This window comes from Chelmon rostratus, chromosome 10 (assembly GCF_017976325.1).
Source record: "Chelmon rostratus isolate fCheRos1 chromosome 10, fCheRos1.pri, whole genome shotgun sequence".
Classification (NCBI taxonomy): Eukaryota; Metazoa; Chordata; class Actinopteri; order Chaetodontiformes; family Chaetodontidae; genus Chelmon; species Chelmon rostratus.
In genome coordinates, this window is record NC_055667.1 from 22,724,253 (window position 1) to 22,739,948 (window position 15,696).

At 42.5% G+C, this 15,696-nt stretch overlaps 2 protein-coding genes across 2 annotated transcripts; one reads left to right on the forward strand and one right to left on the reverse strand.

Annotated features, from left to right (window-relative positions):
* Window positions 1–7,218, forward strand: LOC121613037 (proteasomal ubiquitin receptor ADRM1-like). The gene is made up of 10 exons (XM_041946286.1): window positions 1–44; window positions 596–823; window positions 907–1,023; window positions 1,945–2,068; window positions 2,176–2,262; window positions 2,405–2,501; window positions 3,670–3,911; window positions 5,068–5,225; window positions 5,715–5,817; window positions 6,878–7,218. Exons 2-10 carry the CDS (start codon window positions 614–616, stop codon window positions 6,979–6,981), a joined length of 1,242 nt encoding a protein of 413 aa, XP_041802220.1. The 5' UTR covers window positions 1–44; window positions 596–613; the 3' UTR covers window positions 6,982–7,218.
* Window positions 7,219–7,694: 476 nt separating this feature from the next.
* LOC121612669 (CDK5 and ABL1 enzyme substrate 2-like) lies at window positions 7,695–15,470 on the reverse strand. Its single transcript, XM_041945708.1, has 9 exons — window positions 14,881–15,470; window positions 14,261–14,353; window positions 12,089–12,166; window positions 11,828–11,927; window positions 11,564–11,732; window positions 11,366–11,463; window positions 10,718–10,824; window positions 10,365–10,569; window positions 7,695–9,053 (listed from the first exon to the last, which is right to left on the reverse strand). The coding sequence occupies exons 1-9, from the start codon at window positions 15,429–15,431 to the stop codon at window positions 8,913–8,915; spliced, it is 1,542 nt and encodes a 513-aa protein (XP_041801642.1). The 5' UTR covers window positions 15,432–15,470; the 3' UTR covers window positions 7,695–8,912.
* Between the last annotated feature and the right edge of the window lie 226 nt (window positions 15,471–15,696).

Sequence of the window (15,696 nt, forward strand, 5' to 3'; positions counted from 1 at the left end):
GTGTTTGACTGCTCTCCGGCAGAACGATCCTTCAGTGAGTAAATGTAAGTACAAACATCTTATTTTTGAATACGTTTTGAATTCGTAACGTAGAAACCAGGTGTGTTTTTAGTCCACTTGTATGAACCGTGAAACTGGAGCTCAGTCGTGACCACACGGAGCTGAAAACACGCTGCTCCCCTCAGGATGCAGAGTCATCTGTGGCTACTGTGGCTGCTCCAGTAGCCGCTTCATAATGGGAGCACTGGGATCAGTCAAATCTGCTTCTTTGTCATGTTCTCTGTTATTTTCGTCTCAGTCTAGCAGAGCCTTATTCTTCCTGGAATGTAATAACAAGTAATAGCCGTACATTAATTAGGATAGTGTGCTGGAAACCTGTACAGAATGAATGTGCAAACCAGAACTTCCAATTAAAATATGCATTAATTATATACTGCTGGATAATATGGTCATTAGCAGAGTGAGGTGACACAGCAGGAAGAAGACAACCTCGTATCTCCAGCAGTGTAATATCTGGGACCAAAGCTGCTTTTATTGTCCCCCCACAGTCTGTGTCTGTGTATAACTGAGGCCTCCCTCCTCTCCGTCCCTGCAGCAGTCTGTCCTCCTCATCATGGCTTCTGGAGCTTTGTTCCCCAGCATGGTGTCTGGGTCCCGTGGCTCCTCCAGCAAGTACCTGGTGGAGTTTCGGGCCGGTAAGATGACCATGAAGGGCAGCACAGTGACCCCCGACAAGCGCAAAGGTCAGGTCTACATCCAGCAGACCGACGACTCCCTCATCCACTTCTGCTGGAAGGATCGGACCACTGGGAACGTGGATGATGTAGGTGACACAGTTTGCATATTAATACTGGCTTGACCTGTGTTTGACTTTTTAATACTGACCCCCCTCATGCTCTGAATCAGGACCTGATCATCTTCCCTGACGACTGTGAGTTCAAACGGGTGAACCAGTGCACCACTGGACGAGTTTATGTGTTGAAGTTTAAAGCTGGCTCCAAAAGACTCTTCTTCTGGATGCAGGTATGCAGCTAAACTGGTCTGCTCCACACAGGGCTGCCTCCATTCATACATGAACATACATTTACAAGAGATAAACCTTTATTATGCAGGTAACAACACTGGTACATATACTGCAATTCAATTATTTCCTAGCACATTTAGGCTTTTATTTAAACATAGATTTTATTTTTTTATAATAAAATATTAATAAAACCACTCGTGGGTATCTAGGAGACATACGGAAGAGTCATTTTGGGCTGTTATCAGCAATTCTGATGCAAAAAAAAAAAAAGCAAATTGTATTGTTGCAGACATGCATGCTTTGTATCAGAAATTAAATTCTAAGGCAAGACATGATTTTCTTAATGTCAACAATTCCATGTAAAGACCAAAGTCAGCAATGACTTTATGGTACTAATAAGAACCAAAGATTTTATTCCTCTGTGCCAAAGATCACAGTGAGCCACGCTGTTGTACTTGATTACATGTATTTTGATTCAGTCCCACATAAACCGTCCTGCTGCTGTAAACATTCACGAGACCACCAAATGTGTATTAATCCGCAACTGAAAATAGTCCCCCATAAATTCAAACTAAGGCATACATAATAAAAACCATAAATAAACAACATAATAACAAACATAATAACATAGAGACTTTAAAGGTGTTTGAGTTGTTGGGAGGAAGGAATGTATTGATAGTAAGAAAAATACAAAACAATGGCATTTTTATCCTTTAAATATCTGACCATCTAACTCTTACTGCATCTTTTCAGTTTACTTTGAATTCAAATCAACACAGGAGTGATGATCACTGCAGTGAGAGGACCACTTATTCTTAACACAAAATGATATCGCTGCTTTAACACACATGTACTCATCACCAGTGAGTCTGTAACCATGAGCCAGATGAGACCTCTCAGTTTTGCTTTTCTGATTTCAGGAGCCAAAGACTGACAAGGATGAGGAGAACTGTCGTAAAGTGAACGAGTATCTCAACAACCCGCCCATGCCTGGCGCTCTCGGTAGTGGCGGCAGTGGAGGACATGACCTGTCTGCTCTGGGAGGTAACAGAAGCTCACATCCTCCGTTTGTTTTCCTGTGCAGGAACCTGAAATGTGCTGCCAGAAACTGAATTTCATTCTGATGTCACCTGTTCTTTTCCCGTGTAAAGGGGAAGGCGGTCTGCAGAGCCTTCTGGGTAACATGAGCCACAACCAGCTCATGCAGCTCATTGGCCCAACCGGGCTGGGTGGGATCGGTACGTACCTTCTTAACCAAATCCCCAAGCTGCAGATGTGACAGTGTGAGAACATGATTATCAGATAAAAGAGGAGAATTTGTGAATGCAGTTTTATGCTTTCAGGGGGATGATGGTGGATGTGTTTTTTTCTAAATCTCAGGTGGTCTTGGGGCACTGGCTGGTCCAGGATTGGCCAACCTCCTGGGCAGCAGCAGCAGCAGCAGCAGCGTTCCTGCAGCCAGTAACTCCTCCACAAGGTAAGTAGTATCTGCCTTTTTAAACACTTTCTGTCTGTTGCTTTTTCAGGTCATATTTTTGGTCTATTTGGGTGTTTCTGCAGTTTTTGTAAATTGCCAAACAGAATTGATGTGATGTTGATAAGAAATATGAGGGGCAGCAATGACAGACAGGAAGTAGAAGAGCACAACAGAATCAGCTGTCTGAGAGAGGAGCGGTGAACAACATTTTAGTGTCAGTACAATATATCAAAGATCAAAGGCGTCTGTATAGACTCAGGGTTTTGTACCAATGATCAACAGCAACTTTGGAAAAAATCCCAAGCTTCAAGATTCATTATATATTTTGAAAATAGCAGTTGACAAAAAAATATATATATATTCGCGAAAGGTCCATGTTTTCTGGAGCTTTCAGCCAAGAGCTGAAAGTTCCTGCTATAGACTGTATAATAAGTAGTGGACAGAGCCACAGTGGCGCCACCCATTGGTTTGTGGACTACTGTGTTTAAGACTTAAGTTTGGCATCATGGCTGTCGCCATCTTGTTTTTCTGGAGCCAGAAATGACCATATTTGTATGAAAAGGTGGAGCTAGGGAAGGATACACATTGCTACACCTATCTATCTTGATTGGACCTGACTGAGTACCAGAGGACACGCTGTGGTAGCGACTTGTCAATCACAAGGTAGCCACGCCCTAAAACATACCCTGCCTTATCGTCTATTTTATTCTAAATGGGACCATCATTTACAAAATAAGCATCTTGCTGTGTTGAAGAAGACTTGAAACTAGTGATTTCGACACTGAGGTAATGATGCAGGTGAGAAGTAGGCTCATTGAGTTGCCCCCTGCTGGCCATGAGAAAGAATGCAGGTTTGGGGCTCCATCTAGTTATTATACAGTTTATAGTTTCTTCACACAACTAACAATTATTTCCACAATCGATGAATCTGCTGATTATTTTTTCATTAATTGATTAACTAAAACACAAGGTGTTTTATAATGTCTAATAAAAGCCAATATGCTACTAATATGTATGCTAATGAGCAACTAGTTAATGAAGAAGGTGTGTAGCTTAATATGATGTGTTACCAAAAAATCAGTACTCTTTAGATCACAGGTAACTGAGCGCCACTGGTTGTGTATTCGTACCTCATGTTGATAGAAAGTCCTTATCTGTCTTCTCTCAGTCCGTCCACAGCCGTCACCCCCACCTCTACCTCTGCTGCCAGTCGGCTCGGCTCCTCCCAGGTGCCCACCACCCCCATCACTCCCTCCGCCACCTCAGCAGCCTCCCCCACGGCCACCACCCCCTCCACCCCTGCTGTGTCCTCTCTGGCGGCGGGGGCGGCCAACCCCACGCAGCCCATCCAGCTGCGAGACCTGCAGAGCATCCTGGCCACCATGAACGTGCCCGCCAGCGGTCAGGGAGGTGAGGATCCCACAGAGGAGAACGTGGCTTCAGGCTGACTGAAAGCTACGCCCCATAAAACTCAGATAAGACAAAAACTGAACTAAGGTCCAGAGGGAAGATACAAAATTAGGCCTAATTAGTACACTTTTACCTAATTATGCAGGAAATAATTAGAGTTGTGAAAGCAGCAGAGTGTAATACTGTGTAATTTTAACATAATAAATTCAGTTTGTTGCAGAAGCAGGAACCCCCTGCAAATACTGCAATCTGTCGCTGTTTTGGTTCAGTTTTACTGCGCTACAGTACATTAGGCACAACTGTCCTTCCTGCTTCATGGATACGGTTTATCACCCGGTACACAGACTCACATTAAAACTAGAAGACGGAGGAGAAGGAAGAGCAGAAAGAATCAGAGGATGAAAGAAACGAGAAATGAAGTTTAGTTTAATAAGTTTAGTGCTTTGTAGCTGCTTTGAATGAAGTTGATTATGATCAATAATGATAATGTAAGTAATAATTAGTTGTTCAGGCTTAGTGTGTGTGTGTGTGTGCGTGTGCGTGTGTGTGTGCGTGTGGACACAGCAACATTATGATACATGTTTTCTGGATTCCTAAAACTAGTTCATTGTTCTGGACATTTCCTACTGCAATTGAATGCATCAGTGGCAGTGATCAGTGAACAGAAAAACATCAACACATTTAAAGTGTAAAGTGTAAAAACAGTCCACGCACTAGTTACTGCTCCCATGAAAACATTAATATACCACCATGTGACGTTTTCAGACATGTCTGAAGGCTCTTCCTCGAAGCGTCACATGAAGGTATACTAATTGATTTTCATGAGAGCTTCCTGCTGTGTGCAGACTCTATTTTTCCTTTTTTTTTTTTTTTTTTTACATGTACTTCTGTCCAGTGTTTAGTATTCATAGCGTTTGGATGTGCATGCTTTTGTGAACTTTTTGCACAACATTTAAACTCTTGCTCATCCCTTGAAGGGTATAATCCCACCATTTAGAGTAAGACTGGACAAGATTACTGCCTTACCCTGCCGACAGGCTCCCGTACAGAAAAATGCATTTTATCTAGACTGAAAACGTAGTGATTTGACAACTGTAGGTAAGAAAATGTGGAGGACATGTTCTTAGACTCACTGTTGGTTGTTTGTTACCTGCAGTGGACCTCGCCAGCGTCCTGACGCCTGAGGTCATGGCTCCCATCCTGGCCAACCCTGAGGTGCAGCAGAGGTTGATGCCCTATCTGCCTTCTGGAGAGTCTCTGCCACAGAGCACAGAGGAGCTCCACAACACACTCAGCTCGCCTCAGTTTCAGCAGGTAAAGTGTTGGCTGCCCCACCCTCTCCGCTCTCCAAGTTTGGAGCTCAGTGTTGTTTGAAAATGGGGCAAACTGGTCATTTCTTCTGTAGTTCTGGCAAAGTTTGGATTTAAATTCAGTGTGTGGAAAATGTGTTCTTACTGTTTCTTTATTTGCCACTCATTACCACCAATAGTTTTAGAGAGAGAGACTTCTACAGGCCTTTTTTTCAGATTTAGGGTCAAACAGTCATTTAACAGTTCATCTTATTTGTTGTTGCCTGTGTGCGCAGTTTCAGGCGTTACATCTGATAAACACACAAAACACTCTTGGCTCTTATTTCCATCTTGGGACTGAGTTTGACATTCAACATTTGTCTGTCCTCGGGCACAGAAGTAGCATGTGAAATGAGAAGCTATATTCTGGCCTTTGTGCAGCTCTCTGTTGTCTGTGTTTAGCATCTTGCTTCGATATTTGTCCTGATTCTTGGTATTTATTGTCTCTCTGCAGGCGATGAGCATGTTCAGCAGCGCCCTGGCGTCCGGGCAGCTAGGGCCTCTAATGAACCAGTTTGGCTTGCCTGCAGAGGCTGTCGATGCGGCTAACAAAGGAGGTCAGTGTTTTTGCCCACATCAAGCAGAGACACTGTAACTGTTTCATTGCTCCGGACTCAATTGAATTTTCTTGTTTTCACTGGAGGCTGTAGTTCACTGAGAAAACTGCAATGTAAACAGTACAGTACATTACTTTTTATTAGTGGTGGAATATTAGTACAATTATTCAAGCACTGACCATACAGTAAGTACAGTTTTGAGGTAGTTGTACTTTATTTCCACATGATGCTACATTTTACTTCACCAGAGGTTAAAGGGAAAATTTTGTACTGTATTTACTCCACATTCATGCGACAGCTAGTTTCTACTCTGCAGATGATTTCACATGCAAAACATATATAACACATTTAATTTCATGTAACTTTAAGCCATTGTTAGACTTTAAAGTACCCAATGGTACAAAGTGAGTAAAATGAGCTCCTCCTTGACTCTGCTACAGCATTAAAATGCTTACACAGTAATTAACCAGTGGTAATATAATATAGCAGTAACTGGGGCCATTTTTTCTGTGTAAGAAGTGCTTTCACTTTTGATACTTTAAATACATTTTGCTGATAATATTAAATCTTTAATGTACTTGTGGACTTTTAACTGTATTGGAGTATTTTGTTTGAAACAGTCCACAAAAAGCACAGAACTGAGTTTGAATTCATTTTCTAGATGAAAGTGTGAAGAGTTATGAGGTTTCTTTACCCCAAACAGACTGAACTGCAGCTCTTAGGCAGCTCTGCAGGTCTGATGACACTGTCAGCTGAACAAATACAACATTACATTTTGTAAAGCTGAAAGGATTAGTCAGATGATAGAAAATGATTCTGATAATTGCTTAATCCTTGTTGAAAATGACTAAATATGACCCTGAAATATGAAATGTTTTATATGATTGTAAACTGAATATTTCAATAGTTTTTGACTGTTTACTGTACAAAACATCTGAATATGTCAACCTTCATTCTGGGAAACTTCAATTGACATTTTTTGATGAGGAAACGAGGTTGACTGCAGTAACGCCGCTCTTTATTGCTCTGCTCTAATTTCCTGACATTTCTACCACTGCAGATGTGGAAGCTTTTGCCAAAGCCATGGAAACAGAGACAAAGTCAGACCAGGAGGGAGACTCCAAAGACAAGAAAGACGACGATGAGGACATGAGTTTGGACTAAGAACTCTTAACGTTACTATTTAATGTATTTATTTAGCTGCTGCTTCCGTTTTGTAACTATTACACATAAAGGATAAAGTTTATGGTGAATATAGTAGAAACTGTCACTAAGACTCTCTCTTTGCTGATAATGCCGTGTTCATCCTCCAGCAGCACGTTGAATTAATATTACTGGTGTGAATGAATGAACAGATCCTCTACCTGCATGTCAGCTTCTAGTCAGTCTGTCCAAACACAAGGGAACAGTAAAATGATGAGAAACACGCTCGTCTGTTGTGCTTATTTTGCAGACTGTTTTACCATCACTTTACGACTCGTACCGTCCTGAAGAGATGAAAACAGCTTCACACGCACCAGAAATTATTGATTGTTGGCTTGAAAAAGCAGACTCCAAAGACTTTTCAGTGTCTGAAAATATATTTGAAAAACATTCATCTGACAGTATGAAAACAATGAATATTCACTTGTTGAACAACAGGTGTACAAGTACAACATTTTCTGCAGTAACAAAGATCTATTTGGACGCTTATTGTGATACATTTTTCACCACTGCAGATACAGACAATACACTGAATCGCCATCGTGTCCACGACTGTAAAACATTTATGATGATCTTCACCAGACAAGAACAACCTCAACATTTAAAGATCTCTACAGCAGCGAGACTTGAGAAATGTCAACGTTAAATATCACGTATGATAAGATGGTTAACCATTTTACTGCCACTGTAGTTTCAGGCACTTTTTTTTTTTTCCATACTTTTACGCCAAATGGCATCCAAATCAGAAGAGTTACTACTCTATAAGCACTGCAGTCAGCGGAATACCGTGTGGCACTACTATTCACAGAACAATCACAATGGTTGGATTTCCTGCTCCATCAAAGCATCAATCACTTACCTTCCATTGACTTATAATGGAGCACAATGATGACAGAGCTACTGTAACAACTTCTCTTTGGATAAGTTATGAGCCATTCAAAGATATAAGAAAGTAAAATTCCTGAGAACTGAAATATGACAACAATAAGCCAGACTATTGAGGAATAAATTCCAGTGCATTTTACAAAAACATATCCCTGGGTAACAACATGAAACATTAAAAAACAAACATTTACTAAAAATAATACGCCTCCATAATCCTGTTTCTTTAAATTATACTGTACATCAGTCTGAACACAGCTGCCACTGGAGTCATGAACAAAATAAATATGACTGTGGCTGGATTATTGTTGTACACACAGTACAAATATCAAATAAACATAAATTAAAGGCCACTTCCTTAACAACAGACTAAACCTAAAATCATGTTTTCCACCCACAGTCTACATTATCATGTTTCCATGTAATGGCTAAAAACGATTCAATGTCACAGTGGGTTTGAAAGGCATTTACACAAAAATCAACAGCATGGTTCTCTGTAGTTAGTAATAAATACTATACATGCTGTGTATAGCAATCAAAAAGGTGCAGGAGAAGAGTTTTCCACAAACTTCACAGCGTATTTCATTTAAATAGAGTTGAGAGAATACCAGGACGGACCGAAAAAAAAACGGGTCACGAGAAACCAAAATAAAAGCACAATTAACGTGCTCATCGAACATCTCTAACATAGAGCTCATGAACGTCACACGTACAAACGCTTAGAGAGACATTCAGGGAGACACACATGCTGACAAGTGTAAACGACTTATTCTTCACATACAGCGAGTGACTCGAGTCACGACTGACCAAAATTAATTAGTACCAGAATTATTTGTTTCAAACACCACAGCTTATAAACTGGTCGACACACACACACACACACACACACACACACACACACACACACACACACACAGTGTCAGCTCAATTCAAAGTCTGCATACACACCTGCTGATGTCATTAATGATGAATAAATAATCACCGGAGTGTCAGGCATCACTGTATCCGGTCTAACCTTGCTGCACCAGCCTGCGGTAGTGCGGCATGACCTTGCTCTCCGGGAGGTAAAGTCCCATCTCCAAGGCAACCAGAACCGGGAACTCCAGAGGAATCAACTCTCGTCTGTTTATTCGGAATCGCTCCTCCAGCTTCTGCTCGTCCATAGGGAGAAAAACACAGGAAGGGTTTGAAGGAATACGTGTTGTGATGTGGTTAGGGTCTAAAAATGTTAAAGAGATGCAGATGATAGGACTCACTGAAATATTAAAGTGCTGAAGAGGGTTAGGTTTCATGGTGCTTCTCTGTCTACTGTTTGATTCTCACCCATCCAGCCAAAATGTTTATTTTGTCAGTCGTTGTTGTGATGAGGAAGATTTTAATTCATTAATCGGTTTTTGATGCCATTTATGGTTCACTGACTTGGCAAAGCAGTGTTTACATACATTCTGTAATTACTGTAGATAATAGTTTTCATTGTCAGTGGCGGAGTCCGCCTTGCCTCTTGACTCAACACATGCATGTGTTTCACTCATCTGTACTGTTTGTGGTCTTATCTCACTGCCGCTGCCACTTCACATCAAAAGCACCTAGTTGGCAAAATGCATGGTGGCTTTTATAGTGAAGCAGTTTCAGGTGACATGCTGCACACCTGGCATTATGAAAAAAGGCCAGGTGTATTACATGTATTCTTCGTTGTGTTTATTTTTAAACAGAAGAAAAAAGGGGAAATATCATAAGTTATCCCCTTTGCATCAGCAGTACTGTAGCCCAGATGTCATGGACGGACAGCGTTCACTGAAGAGTAAGAAGCACAAGAACATCTAATCGGACCGAAATTATACAGTCTTTGCAGGTATGTTTTTACATGTTGTTTAACGTACTGCAGCTAAGCAGCTAATTAGCTATCTAGCCAGCAAACTAGCATTAGTATTGCACTTCTCTTCAGTAAATGTTTAGTCGGTCGGTCGGCCATTCAACAAGTTATGGTGCAGAACTAGAAGTGTCGTCATACAATACACATACACTGTAAACGGATACTGTTCATGGTAACTGGTTGCCATAGTAACCAAGTGTCACCAAATCAACCAGAACCAAAATGTGAAGGATTAACTGTAAATCATTTCAAAGTGTTCCAAACTGTAGGCACAGATTCTCCTCATCATACATACCGTACAATATACCTATATGATCAATGTTTGAAGAAAATTTAAGTGTTAGAGAAGCTGCACGTCTCCATCAGTCAGTGTGCTGTGTTTTTAGGATTTTTCAACATCAACCAATCATTCGGCTTGTATCTATGGAGCCTTTACTTGCATTGCACAGCGATCAGCTGGTTCCCTGTTTCTAGTAGTAATAATATGGGACACTGGAAGAATAATGTTTGGTGTGTGTTACAGGTCTTTTCACATCTCTTATGCAAGTTAAAGTGTCCTGTTTTGTTTTCTGTTTCTGTGGAAACTCACGTCAATGAGCTGTTTGACTTCTGGCTTCCTCAGATCACTGCTGATCTTTGCAGCCAGCAGCACGCACGCCGCCGCCACCAGCTTCCTGTTCTGCTTGTTGAGGCGACCCAGCAGCACCAGTTTCTCAAAGTAAACAAAAGCCATCGCTGTGGTGACCGGCTGCAGCCCGAACTCCTCACTCACGGCCCGCATCTCCCTCTTCAGGCTAGTGAAGAGGAGGGAGGAGTCAGCGTTACTGATCGGTATTCTTAGAAAGGGTGCACTGTGTGACTGAACCAGATTAAAAACCACAAGGAAATGAGAGAGAGCACAATGAGGCTCAAGATCTCGAGGATCACGGAATATATCTGTACCTTCTTATCTTGCTCAGAGTCAGCTTGATGTGAGGAAACTTTTCCTTGAAAGTCTCGTTCATGTCCTTCTTCAGGTCAGACGGTTTCACATACTCGATAACAGTCGTCTGCAGAGATGAAAAGAGACCAGTCGTCAGCACAGAAGTGTCTTGCGTCAGCATTGCTACAATAAATCTTTACAGTTTTGCTTATGAAGCGTCTCTGTAAGGATCATTTCACACATACGTGCAATAAAATTGTTTGAACTCTCTACAGAGGCTAATGGTTCAGATGCGAAGCGCTGCTGGTTATATCAGAACAATTTACAAGTCAAATGAATGATCTCAGAAACACATAAGGCTAGTCCATGTGAGACAGTCAGTGTGTTTACATGCATTTAAGGAACGTATTTTGACTAGTGGTCGAAAATGCTGCGTCTGCCCTGACTTGTGTGTCAGAACAGTGAGAGGGCAGACAGAGCAGAGACTCTTTCAGCACCAAACTGTCTGAATTTAACAGTAAAATATTAAGTTGTGGGAAAGCAACTTCCGGAGGCTGTTTGTGTTAGTTCAGTTCACAACCTTTAAGGCTCCTGTGTGCTGGAACCGACTGTAACACGCATATCTGACTGCATGTAAAACACTCTGAATGAAAAGAGCACACCCTCACCACATATGATGCAAATATCAGAACTCTCTTGTGTCTCCCGCAGGGCCACTGAGGGTCACTGAGCAGGTTAGGATCATACTCTGTCACCTCCTCTACACCTGAAAAACACACAAAACAAACAGTGTGTACTGCAAAATCTGAGGTTTCTGTTAAGTGAAGAAGCAGGTGTGTGTTTGTCAGCCTAAACTGGAGCCTTACATGGTTCTTGTGGTGCACTGTTGTTCAGACGAGCAGGGGTGAAGTTCCTCTGCCCGTTGCCACGGAAACGCGACTGAGGGGTCTGAGTTGTGCAGTTCTCTGGGGCGGCGCCACTCTTCTGTCTTACCAAGGCATTGGTCGGATAAAGGAACTGAGCGTATGACACCGTCTGAGGAGGGGAAAAAGGAGACAAACCAGGCAGAATGTAATGTACAGTGATGGTACTGTTTCTCTGCTATAGTGCTATATATCAGAGACATTAACCTTGCCACAGGAGCCCAGCTCCATACCCTCCAGGGAAGGAAGCAGGTCAACAGCCACCACAGAAGACAGCCTTTGTCTCTGAGCCTCCAGCTTAGGATCACTGTTCAGGAAAAGTCACATTTACGTCATTTTCATCTGGCTGTGCACCCAAACACACACACAGCCTTTTCCTGAGAATGATGATGGATCAAACAGGAGGATGATGAGAACGTAAAAGCGATGGGTGAGTGATCTCTGCCTGGGATGGTGCTTTCTCTGTACCTGAAGTGAGCACTCTCTCCATAGGGCAGCACTGAGAAAGCAGCATATAGCGACCGCTTGGCACAAATCAGCACGATCCTGCAGGACACAGCAAGTACAGGCAGACAAAACAGATGGTGTGTCAGTCTACACGCAACAACTACAGTCACTGCTACTCAACAGCTACCCTACACACAATATTCATCAGTGCTGGAGCTGCAGTGACAGCAAAACCAGGCACAGAACCAATTCTATGTTGATCTGCATCACTACTGAAGCCAGGCAGCTATCAATAGCATCAATCTAAAGCTCCGAGCAGGGGGAGGGAAACCCGAGAGCAGGACGAGCCCCTGTTTGTGCCACTATGAAACTTAGCCAAATGTCTTTAGATTCTGGACTGCTGGTTGTACAAAACACGACTGAAGGCATCACTTCTAGGACGTTTTAATAGCCACTGTATTGTGACAAAATAAGACCAAACAATTTGCAAATCACTTCACTGAGAAAATAACCAGCAGATCGATAATGAAAATAAATGTTGATTGCAAAATATATAACAAGCCATCTTTGACAAAACCCAGGAGGTTGTTAAACAACATTTATTGCTGCTGAAGGTACTTCCAGACTCCCCAAAGACTCTTCTAACCATCTGGATGAAAAAATATTCTGTAACTGCACAATAAAAAAAGATTTCTTTCTCAAGTAACGACTATATCTCCTAATATAAGCAGCTGGAAAGGAGACAAAATGACACAGGCAAAACGTCACGGCATTATTTTGTACAGTGACATTGTATGAATTGGTCAAGGAGATATGCCCTATATGGCTCCATCTTTGTCTGGACCAGGAAAAGGGGGAAAATGGGAGCAGATTAGAGTTGCATCAATTATTTTCATTATCAATTAATCTTCTAATTGTCTGTCTTGATTAATCAATTATTTTTTGGTCTATAAAACATCAAAAAATGTGGAAATATGGAATTTCTAATTTTCCAGAGCCCAAAATGACTTGATAAACGACTTCAAGAATATCATCAAATACTTCCTTTTCTATCACTCGACTAATTGATCGATCAATTAAACATTGCGGCTCTACAGCAGACAAAACATTTTTTCATCCGGGCAGTTAGAGGACTTTTTGAGGATTCTGAAAATACCTTCAGAACGGCGGCACAAGGTTTTAATCAGCCTTGTGGGATTTTAAAGTTTAGTGGCTAAAACTGGGCACTAGCAACCAATTAATACAGTACATGTTGACTCAATCTGACAGCACCACAACCACTGAACACAGCAGTGATGGCAACTAAGAACACTGTGCACACAACCAGCTCCTCCAAAACACCAAGCTATAACAAACAATCAGCAGCCGTTGGGTCTTCGTGAGAGACACCGAATCTCCTACAGTGGGAAATATCACAACAAAAATCTACTTAGTTATATAACCTAGATAGCTTTGCTTCAGCTCAATAAGCAACATGCACTGAAAACTGAAACAGATAGTCAGGCCTGTGGGGCAATATACGATTGCTACGTCACTGCTTTGCACACACCAGCAGAAAACACATGACAAACGGTCATGTATGTGGGCATGAAATATTGGTAAAGCGGAATGTAAAAATGGGAGTCACAAACACATGGTCTGGCTTGTGGAAGAAAAAACAAAAACACGACATGACATGTTTCCTCAGCATCCACAGACAGATTAAGAAAATATTCCAGGGAATAAAGCCAAACGAATACTTTACCACACTCATGTTTTCTAACGCTGGTCTAACACCAACAAGGACAGCCTGCGGAGTGATACTTCAGTCCTGTCTTTCTTTGGGGTTACCGCACAGTTGGTGCAATAGGGTGTTATATTTCCACAGTGCACCTCTTTTGGCTTTTGCAAAGCTTCCAAGGGTGATTAAATTCACTGTAGCACTCAACACTCAGCCGCTGAACTGCTGTTATTCCTCTGCAGTCCAAACTAAGTCTCTCTGCCAGAGTTAAGCTGCTTATTACATTACTAGCGGGAGAAGTATAACACTGCCCTCGGAGTTAAAGGCCTACTTCAGAGTGCAAAATAAAACAGCCTTTGTTTTTTTACATTTCTCTGACAGGAAATGTAGTGTAGCAGAATTTTTGGTGAGTAAATCTACTGCACATAGTATCTAAATGTGTTTGTATATGGAAATGTACTTTGCAGACTCACCTACATCCCCTGGTATCATATTGCCTCATACTCTTGATGAAGTGGACTTTCTTTGGCACCTTAGGTCCAGGAGAGCCAGAGACATTCCTCAACCTGATCAAGAGATAAACGACACAAAAGACCATTCATTAATGCTGCTATTACACGGCTCAAACAAAGGGCCTTCACATGATGTGGCTCACTGTAATCTGGACTCTTTCAACAACATCTTCACATTAGAGATCTGGTTGTAAAAACATAGTTGGGGGCCACATCCAGTCCTCCTTTCACAAGAGGGACGGGATTTATTGGGTATTTTCTCCTCATGTCACACAAACAGAGGCGTGATAGATGGAAGTGTTGTCTTAAAGCAGGTAAAGTGGCTTTATTTATATCCAGTAGACTAATACAGGTGTGATGAAAGAGAGAATACAGTGAAACAACCTTCTTATGGTAGAGCTAAATTTTCCATCCATACACTTAACCTGTCATACATCTTTTATGGTTAAAATGTGACATTCCCAACGTCAGATGAGAGTGAAAGTGAACCCTTCTCATCATACCCGCTGGTTTCGTTTTATGCGGAAGTCAGTAGCCCGTTTAAAGGCCCACGGTGAGACACCGACCATTAAAAAGCTCACCTCTGTCGTGAATCCAGAGAATTGCCGGCCGGGACCGGGCTCAGGGCGGCGGGCGTTGACCTGACACGGGAGCAGGGCTGGTGTCCGGTGGGCACAGGAGACATAGGGGTGTCCGGGGTTAGCGTCTCGGCCGCACTGCCACCCTCCAAAAATACCTCGTTGGCCCCCAGAGCACTTCCCCCGGCAAGTCCCGGAGACATAACCAAAGAAGGTCGGGTAGGACTGACCACACCTGAAAAACTGGAGGACGAGCCACTACCGGTAGCGGGTTCTGTCACCTGGGCGGCCGGTCCTTGGCTATCCGCCGGCAGGGGCACGACAGTAGAGCAGCCGTCTCTGTCCCCGAGTTGCTGCTCCTCGGCGGCTTTTTGGTCGGTATTTCCATCGTTTAACTGAACCTGGGGCCGTCCGTCGAGTGAGATATTACTGAGGAACAAGAGAGCCGCCTGTCTTCTTTTTGAATCCTTCGCTTTCCTCCGGTACTCTCGGTGTGTCTTTACAGGTTTGCTGGTACGGCCGTTGGACTGCAGACCGCAGACAGCGGTCGCCATTCTAGTTTGAAATGTGGCCGTTGGTCGCAAAGGCAACGAGTAGTTGGGACCGGTGCTGTAGCCCCGCCCTTGCGCATGGTGATTGGCTGTGGGGTAATTATCCGTACTCAGCGGTACAAATGCTCGTAGGTGATTGGATAGAACACATATATGAGAAAATATTCTTGTTGCTCGTAGTTGATTGGATATGTAGTCTATTAGTGGGCGGTGCACTGTAGACAAAGAAAGTATTCCCCAAATTTTACCAATTCATCTGATGGATTTT